We start from the raw sequence: 11,710 nt of genomic DNA, 5'->3' as shown, positions 1-11,710 counted from the left end.
AAAAATAAAATGATATTATTTTGATGTATTTTCAAGTAAAAAATATTTTAAAAAATAACATTTGTCACACTTCTAAACAATCACTTGACATGTAGGCACCGTTTGGAATTGTGTTCCAAACTATGTTTCTTGAAAATTTAATTTTTTTTGCTTAAAGTTTTTTATATTTTTGAAGTTTTGAAATGTTGATGTTACAATTTTTTTAAAAAAAATAACAAAAAATTTATTTTAATATATTTTTAAATAAAAAACATAAAGGATTTTATTTGTACTCTTCAAATCCAACCAATTGTAGTGGTGAAAAAACATCATCAGCATGTGGCTTTTAGGGTTTGTCTGAGAATGTGGTTGTGGTTGTTTTTTTTAATGTTTTTTATTTAAAAATATATTAAAATAATATTTTTTTATTTTTAAAAAATTAATTTTTAAAATCAGTATATCAAAATAATTTAACATAAAAAATAATATTAATTTTTTTAATTTTTTAAAAATACGAGTTGGTCTGCATTTTAAAATGTTGTTTTAATGGGCTAATACGTCCACCTCCTCCACGTTAATATTACTTTGGATTTCAGTTATCGCTCTGGATGATCCAGCCCATGTAAAATCGCACGGACAAAAGAAATAAACGGGAAAGCGTGGCGCTATAACGATCATCCAACAACGCGGCGGCGGCATCACAGGATTTATTTAATTTCTTGTTCAAACAAATAAAATCCCTGTGAGTTGGAAATTTTGCAAAGGTTCCAGCGCCAGCCATGGCTTCTTTCATGGGTCTCTTTCCCTACAACATGGCTGGACCCCTTAACTTCTATCATCACAACAACTACAAATACCAAATTGGCAATCACAGAAACTGTGCACTGTTCTCTTGTATTGATCATAATTTAACACCACACATGCTAAGCTGCAAGAGGCAAAGTTGTTCCACTTCCACCATCACCTGCTCTGCTGCCAACAAACCCTCTCCGTCTACTGAAGTCAGGTGGGTTCTCCTTTTCTCAATTTTTTTTGTTGTACTTTGTATCTTGAATTGAAAAATTAGACCATGAATTGAAACAGTTTAAGGGTGAAAGCTGACAAATATTGATTGGTTGATCTGCATAGGAAGACAGACAGCTGAATGTATTGCAATGTGCTTGACTTTTACGCTTTTGTCCATGGAATTAAGTTTGTTAAAGAATATTTTCAGTTCCTCTATGACTCTTTTTTTTTCCCATTCAATGCTTCAGCTGTCCGAGTCTTTTTTTACAACTGAGGGTTCCTTGTAATCACTCTTTCTTTTGTTCTTCAGCTCTACAGCCAAGATAAGGAGTGAAGTTCTATCTCCATTTCGGTCTGTCCGGATGTTTTTCTACCTAGCTTTTATTGCAAGTGGTGCTTTGGGAGGATTAATAGCAACCACACGACTGATTGCTGCTCTAGCAAATCCATCAAGAGCAGCTGAAGTACCTGAGATACTGAAAGGTCTGGGCATAGACATTGGAGCAGCAGCTATCTTCGCATTCCTATATTACAGGGAGAACAAAGCTAAAAATGTACAACTGGCCAGGCTGTCAAGAGAGGAAAACCTTTCAAATCTTAAGCTCCGTGTGGATAAAAAGAAGATCATTTCTGTGAGCTCTTTGAGGGGTGTTGCTCGTCTTGTAATCTGTGCTGGCCCTGCACCTTTCATTTTAGAATCTTTTAAACTTAGTGAGCCTTTCACTCAGAGCCTTTTGGATAGAGGGGTGCTTGTGGTTCCATTTGCTTCAAATGGGAATTTACCTAGTTTTGAGTTTGACGAGGGTGAGGAGATGAAGGAGCTTACCACCAAGAGGAAGAGACTCTGGCAGTTGGCTCCTATCTATGTTTCTGAATGGTCCAAGTAAGAAATCGTGTCAGAAAAATGTTTCTTTGTTTCTTCTCGAATTTTGTGCTCACTCCTTCTCATTCCACACATAACAAATTACAGCTGGTTAGATGAACAGAAGAAGCTGGCTGGCGTCTCCCCTGAATCTCCTGTGTATGTATTCTTCCATTTACTTGCCTTTTTCTAGTGCAGGAAAATGCAAGGATTAATTCTTGCAAATCAATTCTGTAATTTTACATTTCACCATTTCACATGGTTGTGAGAATATGAACCGTGCTTTAAGAAATCAGTTCTTTTGTGTTAAAGATGTGGCATCAATTACACCTTAACAAATCCTAATTGTATAAGCTCATCATATTGGGTTTAGGATTGTTTTTTTCCAACTTATAACGTACTATGTACGTGTTTGTGGCAAAACAAAAGTTGTGCGATATTAGGATTGGGCGTACTTGGGATTAGAGTTGAGAGTCCATGGTTCCAATTATAGTAAAATGTTGTCATCTTCTCAACATAAAATCTTTGTATATGTGTGCTATCCTTAACATGATGTTTTTCCTTTATTTATATGTAGAAGTTGATATAAAGCTTGCGTTAGGAATATTCCAAACTTTTCCGAGTACATTATGTTCTACAGGTATTTGTCTCTGCGCATGGATGGCCGTGTCCGTGGAAGTGGTGTTGGTTATCCCCCTTGGAATGCTTTTGTCGCCCAACTACCACCAGCAAAGGGAATGTGGTCAGGTCTTCTTGATGGCATGGATGGAAGAGTTCTTTAGATAGTTTTATTTTTCCAGCCACTGCAGGTTAGTTTCTTCTTTGATTGTATAGTTCCTCCAGTCGTTGCTAAAGTTATCTTACTTCCTTTGTTTTGAATTTAAGAACTTACATTTTATTTTTTATTATTATATAATTCATCCTTTTTTCATAACCTTGACCCTCCTTCCGGTCATTGCTGATTACCATTTACTGTAGAGTACATTATCTCCATGCTAATAGCAATATTCATGCCCCATCGTCAAATGTCTCCATAAAAAAATAATGAAGTAGAGCAGGAGATCAGTTATTGCTCGTAAATATCAATACTAATGGTTCATACATTTTTCAGCTGTCAACCAATTGCAAAATTTTATCATTTGTACTGCCTAGAAGCAATATTTATATTCAATCCTTCACAATTAATATTAATTGTTCTCCTCCCTCACTATGTCCAAACAAATTTGGCCTAACCTTTTTTCCCTTCTCTTATATTTAAATCAAATCGATGCTATTGACCTATTTATCTTCTCAAAATTTTTTAATTATGAAGTTCATCGCTATGACTTCCTGTGCATTTCTTTATAGTAACACGAGAGTAATTGATTGTTGTTCTTTTGAAAGAAAAGAAAACAAACTTTAGGAACTGGAGATGAATATAATTACCTTAGTCTAGAAAACGCAATGGTTAGCTTAGGTTATGTGCTGGGAAATCATAGTATAGACTTTTTGCTAATCAATATTTAATTTTTAATTTTTTTTTGTATGTGTCAGTAAATCCCCTGTCACAGCTCACCATCATAACTAATTTGTTCTTTGGATTCCACTAGTTGTTATAAGTATAGGATTTTGATTGCATCAGAATATTCTTTCTAAAATATTCCTGATCAATGCTCTCTTAAATATTGAACATTCATTAAAGCTGTGAATACTAATACATATAATGTTCTTTACTTTATGAAATGAAGCAACTATTCTTATAAGTTAGGGTATAAAAGATACCTAGAACTAATTTGTTGATACTTATCATAAGACATGTACATTGAACTGACTTGCATGAGAATTTTATATGGAAAGATCACCTATGTCTATGGAAAGGCTCACGTGATGGTTGCATAAGTGATTCTTAGACTTGAGATCATTAAGTCATCTTATATAAAAAATATTATGCTTTAATCTTGTTACATGTTATCTTAATCGAGATAATGAAGGGGTAGATATTAGGTATAACATGAACTATATGAAGGTACTTGAGTGATCAAGAGAGGATTTTTCACCCTAGATAAATTAAAAAAAATATTCTATCTGTTCTCAAATAGTATTAACCGAGAAATCCTTGGTCAAGGTGAAATAATATTTGAAAAGGGTTTCAAATTTTATTAAAATGATCAATGACTATTATGTACACAACAAACATGATTTAACATGACATATGTACTTTATGCTTTAATATTCAATCGGAATATTATTGATGAAAGGATATTAATTATTACTAAGAAACCGATTACTGAAAGACTAAGTCAAATGATTGTGTAAGTGATTAGACCTTCAAGTGATAAATTCTTAAACAACTCTAGATCTATCTAATAGGATCATAGAGACCTCCAAATATTTTTATTTTATTATTTTCGCTGCGTGTATGATATTCTAGAACCCAACATTACTCTCTTTTGAAAAGTAAGGATACAAATTATGCCTTCATTGTAGTCGGTCAGAAACTTGTTACAAATTGCAGCCAGTTGGGGCAATATAAGGGTTAACATTTTTTGGTTTTTTGAATTTGATTTTAATAGTAATAATAGAAATATAATAGGGAACAAGAGAGAATCACTAAGGTGGAGTATAATACACATTCATGACACTTACAAAGCTTTAAGCTATAGAGTTGGATAAAGAAAACCAAAATTACAATTCAAAGACATCACACTCATTTTACTTCGATTTCATCCAAGGTATAGTTGTTTGTATATACATTTTCATAATTAACCTTGTTGAATCAAACTGCCACTTGTAGCGGGTCTTAAGGTCCTTTCCAATACAAATCCACTGTAAATAACCATGATAAGAAATTTTAAAGGAAAAAAAGAGGTCAGGAAGGAGAGAGATCGTCTTACCTGATTAACAGCTACTACGGATCCAACACCATTGAACCAGTAGGATTCCTTCCTCAGAATCTTCACCTGTAGCATGCCCGGATAAAAAATGTTACTACTATTTTTATTATTACTAATTGTTTGCTTGTCACATACATATATGAATTTAAGTAGTGAGAAGTGAATTCAAATCCCTCTTTTAGAGGAAACAAATTGTTGTTTTCTACATTGGAACCATGCTTAACCGGTTTCAGTGGAGGTAGTCCTTAAGACTAAACTTATCCCAACAATTAACAATTTGAAATACTTGGTTAGTGAAATTCCTCTATACTTGTACTAACATTATAAATTTGATATTTTTCAAACGAATAAAATGAAGTTAAACACACGTCAATGAACTTGTTGTTGCGATGTCGCGATCGCACACATTAATTACCCTAATTTAAATAAACAAGATAATATAGAGCAAGCAAGGGTTTGATCCCACGAGGAAGTTTTAGTTCAGATTTTTATGCTATACGATATGCAATTGGGGGAAACTGAGGTTATCTAGGCTATAACTGAATTAAAGAATCAAGCTAAATTAAATAAATCAGAAAATTATCAAGAGAACAAACCTTGGTTTTAAGTAAACATCCACCTACGAAAATCAGAACCGATTATTGAAACAAAACATCAATTTATATCCGAATCCTTATCTTTTCTTAACATTGGTTAGTTAACAGATCCGCCATATAACTAATCTTAACCATCAAACAATCACAGTGTCCACACTAGTAATTAAAATTCAATGGCAGCCTTAAAAACTAGATAAGTTGATTAATCTAGACAACATAACTATTCGCAGTTCATGTTTGATTTGATCGAATGTTTTTCCTAAGATTAATAACATAGATTCGCTACGATTATTAAACTTAGTTGCTTTACAAGTTTATATATTACAACTCCAGTTTAGATAGCAAACTTAGCAATAGATTGTTCACAATAATAACTTAGAGTCTGCTCTAGCAATTAAAATAAACAATCGCAAGAAATAAACATAGGAAAACAAACATATTCATTCATCATGTAAACTGAAAAGAAAAGGTAAAATAAATCTCATATTTCTTGAAATCCGAAGGTTTCCATGTCCTTGCAACCAAGAAAAAGAGTTTAACCTTGCATGTCTATTGAACAACTAATAAAAAAGAAAGAAGAATGCATGATTTCGGGTTTTTTAGATGAAGGTGTGTTTTCTCTCTCTTGACTAGCAGCCCTTCTCTTTCTTTCTTCTTTTTTTATTTGATAAGAAGCCCTAATCCCTCTTACCTACAAAATAGTCCTTACCTAAGTAGACAATTTACATTTAAGTAGTTCAATAACTGTTTTTCTAAAAAAAAGAGAAATAACCTTGCATAAAATCCACAAACTTTGACTTGGACTTAAAAGAGTTAAATTGGCGAAATAAAGACTTAGATGTCGGTTTGGAAGCTTTGGGAAGTAATTTGGACCTATTTCTTCACAAAACATGTATGCTGGCAGAATTCATGTGGCATCTTAGAAAAATCATATCTCTCTCATATGAGCTCTCTTTTTGCTGAAATTGGGTAAGATGATAGGTCTTTGAGTCAGGAATCCAATCAAATTGAGTTTGCATCAAATGGACTTCTCTAGCTCAAGATATTCAAGTCAGAATGGCCTAAGGTCAACACTGGCAGAATGCGAGATTTGTCTTTGAAGGCTGCGATCTCCATCCTCTTTCTTTTTATATTTTTCTTACCATATATTTACACAAAGGTATGGATGTCAGCTTTCTAATGCCACTGGAATCATTTCGTTTCAACCTCTAGAGCTCAAGCTCTGCACAAAACATCGATTGGAGGTCAAATCTGCCAATTTTCTCCAATTTACTTCTTTTCGAATCTTACATCCAAAAGTGCCTTCAAAACACAAAACAAAGAATATCAAGACATTTTATATATAATTTATATATAAAACATAGGAAAAATACTAGGTAAATATGGGTAAAACAATCAAATAATATGGTTGTATCACTTGTAACTCAACTGGCACTAATGTAGTGTTTTTCAAGATAACTTATTTTTTCTAACTGATGAGTCTCAAAATTCAAGATGCTTATGAATAAGGTTGATGTGTTTAATTAGTTGATCTTTTAGTTCAATCAATCAAATTCATTTTTTCTAGTCAAGGTGTCTGCTGACTTGCTATGGAAAGCCTAAGAGGTTTGTAGTTAGCAACAAATGATGCTTGGTAAGTCAAGATGACTGATAGCTGTGGTAGTAGCATATGGTATTTAGTAACTGAGGGTGACCGATAACTGTGTTAGTAGCAGGTGGTGTCTGATAAGTCAGGTGACCGGTAACTGTGGTAGTAGTAGGTGGTGCCTTATAAGCCAAATGACCAATAGCTGATACCTATAAAAGGTCCCTTTTGATGAACGTGGAGAATCTCCGATGGTAAAGTCAGAAACTTTGTAGAGAAAAAATAATGATATTTTAGAAAAATAAACTCTAAAAATATGTATGTTGAAAATTTTAAGATTGAAGAGATTGTGAACCTTTGGCTTCAAGGATTTATGATTTATTTATTGTTAGTTTAATATGTCATTTAGTCAATCAGTTGGTTACACATGTCATTATTATATTCATGTAAATACATATTTATTATCAATAAAGGCTTAATTTATCTTTAACATTCATCTAGAATAAAGATAAAGTCAATGAGACAAAAAATGCTTTGCAAAGAAAATTATAAAATTGTTACAATTATGATATTCTGATTGCATTAAAGTATTGTTTCTAAAATGTTTCTAATCGATGCTCTCCTAAATACTAGATATTCATTAGAGTTGTAGAGACTGATACATATTATGTTTTTTCCTTAATGAAAGAAAACAATTGTTCTCATAAGCTGAGGATAAGGGATATCTAAAACTAATATGTAGATTTTTGTCATAAGACATGTAAATTGAACTGACCTGCATGAGGATTTCATATGGAGAGATTATCTATGTTTATTGAAAGGCTCACATGACGGTTGTGTAAATGATTTTTAGACTTGAGATCACTAAGTCATCTTATATAGAGAATGTTATGCTTTGATTTTATATTTGTTATCTTAATCAAGGTAACGAAAGGGCAAACATTGGGTATATCATGAAGTATATATGAAGGTATTTGTGAACAAAAGATGATTCATCACCTTAGGGGAATTAGAGAAAATGTTTAATCTGTTCTCAAATAGTATTAACCGAGAAATTCTTGGCCAAGGTGGAATAAGATTTAAAAAGGGTTTCAAATCTTATTCAAATGATTAATGACTATTATGAATAGAACAAATACGATTTAACATGACATACATACTTCATGTTTTAATGTTAAATCAGAAAATTATTGATGAAAGAATATTAATTACATAGAGAAACTGGTTACTGAAATGTCAAGTTAAACCATTAATGATTTTTTTAATATTTGGAGGATTATGACATGTTGCCAAAAGATGCATCTGATCTTAAAATATAAATTAATAAATTATTTAATTGATAATAAATTAAATTATTTAATTTATTTGTTTCTATTTAATTAGAATTAGAATTTATATTTAGGCCAAAATATTAGAAACCTAATGGGTCACATATATTAAGAACCATTAGTCAAAAATGTAATTGAGATGATTTAATTAAGTATGAATTAATTAAAATATATTTTAGAAATTAAAGACTAGATTATAATTAATACAAGGATTATATTTCTAGACTTAGAAAAATCAAGGACTTGATTGAGATAAGTTTTAAAATTATCTTGAATTAATATATGAATATTCTTCAGGGAGCAAATTGTTATTTTACTGATTATAGGGTTTTTTAGATTTTGCTATAGATAATAAGTTGTGCCTCTTACTTTTTAAGGAGTGGTTGTTTTTTAGAAAAACTATTTAAGTCACAAAATAGAGAGTTAACCCTCTAGGTATTATCCGTTTTAGGGCTTCACATAAACAAAAAAATAAAAAAGGGAAAAGAGAAAATACAAAAAATAAATAAAAAAAGATGGAAGAAAAAAAATCTATCAGTTAAGAAGAATATACTAGAATTCCCAAGAAATTGCCAAAAATCGATTGAGGTGAGTCAAAATATATAAAATTGGAAAATTTAACCTTGTTGACTAGCATAATATGACAGTGTATATGATAAAAAGGCCATAAAAGAAAGCACAATTGTTAACCATCTGGCTGACAATTCCATCGAAGACTATGAGCCATTGGATTTTGATTTTCCCAATGAAAACATATTATTAATCAACGAAGAAGAAAAAAAGACAGATTGATGGACCATATATTTTGATGAAGCGGTGAATATATATGGAAACGAAGCTGGTACAATGATAATCTCTTATGATAAGAAGCAGTACCTGGTTTCGGTTAAACTACAGTTTGAATGCATTAACAATACAACTGAGTATGAGGCTTGTATCCTGGGTTTACAGACTGTATTATAGCTTACAAAAAAAGATAAATGCATATGGTAATTCAATGTTGATTATCTATCAAGTGAAAGAGAAATGACAAACCAAGAAAGAAAAGCTAAGACCCTATTAAGAATATCTATCCAAACTAGCATAAGTGTTTGAATAGATAAAGTTCACCCATCTAGGAAGAGAAGGGAACCATTTTTCGGATGCTTTGGCCACACTAGTTATCATGGCTAGAATTGATTTTAGACATAAAGTACAATTAATGCACATTGATATTAGAAATTTCTCAGCTCACTGTTGCTCAGTTGAATGAGAGATAGATGGGAACCTTTAGTACTGTGATATTAAAAACTTTGTATAAAACTAGGAATATCTTGTGGGAGCTTCCAAAGCAAATAGGAAAACCTTGAGAAGATTGATAATGAATTTCTACTTAGACGGAGAATTTTTATGCAAAAGATCATTCGACAGAACCTTGCTAAGGTGTTTAAATGAGGCTGACGTTAGAAATGCATTACAAGAAGTCTATGAAAGGACATGCTCAACTCATACTAGTGGGCACATGATGACAAGAAAAATACAAAGGGTTGATTATTTTTTAATGACGTTAAAAAAGATTGTATCGATTATGTTAATAAATATCACAAGTATCAGGTGTATAGTGATAAGATCAATGCACCCATCACTCTTCTATTTAATCTAACATCTCCATGGCCATTTGCGATGTAGGGAATTGATGTGATTTGGCCTGTTAACCCAAAAGCCAACAATTATAAAGAGAGAGTAACTGTTGTAACCTAATTTTGACCTATTGGTTTTTTAATTTAATTTTACAGGGTTTAAAATGTAAAATTAAAAGATCAGAGATTTATTTCAATGAAAAGTGTGATTTGTCAACTTGCGTGAAAACTAGGAACTACAATGTGCTTTTGTTATTCTATCTTTATCTTCAAGATTATCCTTGTTTTCAAGATAATAATAGTTATTCTTTTTCAAATTTAATTCTTAATCAAATTCAAACTTCGAAGAAGAGAATGAGTTTGATTTAAACTTTATTTCTCACACGCAAAGGGAATCTAACACTATAAATACAGATCTCAGTGTATGCAAAAAAAGGGGGGGGGACAATCAGAAGAAACCTGGAGAGAGGTCATCACAAAAAAAACCCTAACAGGAGGCTATCACAAAAAAACCCCAAGAGGAGACTATTAAAAGAAACCCTGAGAGGAGGTCATTAGGAAAAATCGAGAAAACAAAAGACAAAAAACAAAGAGAACTGGAGAGAGAAAGGGAGAGAAAGAACCCGAAAAACACAAAAAAAAAAAAACAAAACACAAAGGCGAGAGGAAGAAGGAACAAAGGTAAGGAAAAAAAAAGCAGAAGGAATAATACTAGTTTTCCCAGCAACGAGCGCCTGCATCAATCTTCGCTCAAGAAGTTGGCAATAGCAGTCCAACAATAAGCAAGTCATTTCGTCCCCTCCTTTTCACTTTTAATTACCCTCTTCCTGTAGCAAGTGTGCGCGAGTAGCTCGGGCACACTTACAAAGAAAAATATATCAGCCGAGTTACTAGTCTGAACTAGTAACCAGGCCTGTTTGGCTGGGTCTAGCCGAGCCCGCATGGCTGGGCTAGATCTAACCCAAAAAAAAAAAAAAAAGTGGGCCGGGTCTCAACTTTAGGCCCAACCGACCCAAATTGTATTTGCTAAGGGTGTGCTTGGCAAAACAAACTCTTATGCCTTGACTATAATTTTTATGCCCATTCTAATTTGATATTTGACCAAACGAACCCCTTTTCGATAACAAAAAATTCCAAAAATATTTGGGAGCCTTCGTTGATTTATTTGTGGGCCCTTCACATGTTGTTTTATTTTTTTTCCTTTATGTTTGTATTTTTTGTAGATGTGCTCAATCTGTGGACTATTATTGTTAAATGCAAATATGTCGTGCAATGTTTTTTTTACTTTCATCTAAAAAAGAGCAAATAATAATAAAGGATAAACAAGAAAAAAATGACATAGAAAATTTCTTCTTTAAATTCATTTTTTGCAAAAAATATTCATTGACACCAAAGTCAGAAGTATCGTATTTTTTGGATTTGTGCGATATTTACCAACACCAAAGTTAGAAATATTCGAAGGAATTGTTCGCTGACGCCAGAGTCAGGAACATAAAAAGAAGAATAAAAAAAGGAAAAAGAGAACAAATTATTATCAATTTTAGACAAAACCAGCAATGCAGCTTGCCTTAGGTAGGATGCTTAAGGGGTGATAACATCTTCCCTTTGCGTAACCAGTCCCGTACCATAGAATCTCTGTTGACCAGTTAGGGTTCCTAGTAACCATAATACTAGGTGGCAACTCCTTGAACAAGACCTTTTCCCTTAAAAAGAACAAGATGTCAGATATCTGTTCTTTTTTCCAATCAAGATTATTTTCTTTAATCGGTCGTCGTGATATCCGGGTGTGACAATGTTTGTGGCGGGTGCGCTGCGTTGCGGCGAAGTATTCCACTTTTAAATCTAGGAACTGTGTATGGTATC

General features: G+C 32.5%; 1 protein-coding gene across 1 annotated transcript; it reads left to right on the top strand.

The window, feature by feature from the left end:
- The first annotated feature begins 637 nt into the window (after positions 1-637).
- On the top strand, positions 638-2,780 carry LOC133681425 (protein LOW PSII ACCUMULATION 1, chloroplastic). Its single transcript, XM_062104468.1, has 4 exons — positions 638-985; positions 1,295-1,867; positions 1,955-2,005; positions 2,487-2,780. The coding sequence occupies exons 1-4, from the start codon at positions 759-761 to the stop codon at positions 2,626-2,628; spliced, it is 993 nt and encodes a 330-aa protein (XP_061960452.1). The 5' UTR covers positions 638-758; the 3' UTR covers positions 2,629-2,780.
- Positions 2,781-11,710: the final 8,930 nt, after the last annotated feature.

Source organism: Populus nigra, chromosome 2 (genome assembly GCF_951802175.1).
Source record: "Populus nigra chromosome 2, ddPopNigr1.1, whole genome shotgun sequence".
NCBI classification, from domain to species: domain Eukaryota; kingdom Viridiplantae; phylum Streptophyta; class Magnoliopsida; order Malpighiales; family Salicaceae; genus Populus; species Populus nigra.
This window is presented reverse-complemented; position numbering and strand designations above follow the sequence as displayed.

Excerpts from the sequence above, each read along its gene's own strand:
- LOC133681425 (XM_062104468.1), top strand. The coding sequence starts at position 759 with ATGGCTTCTTTCATGGGTCTCTTTCCCTACAACATGGCTGGACCCCTT. Across the intron at positions 986-1,294 it reads TCTCCGTCTACTGAAGTCAG|CTCTACAGCCAAGATAAGGA; the intron begins GTGGGTTCTCCT and ends TTTGTTCTTCAG. Across the intron at positions 1,868-1,954 it reads TATGTTTCTGAATGGTCCAA|CTGGTTAGATGAACAGAAGA; the intron begins GTAAGAAATCGT and ends AACAAATTACAG.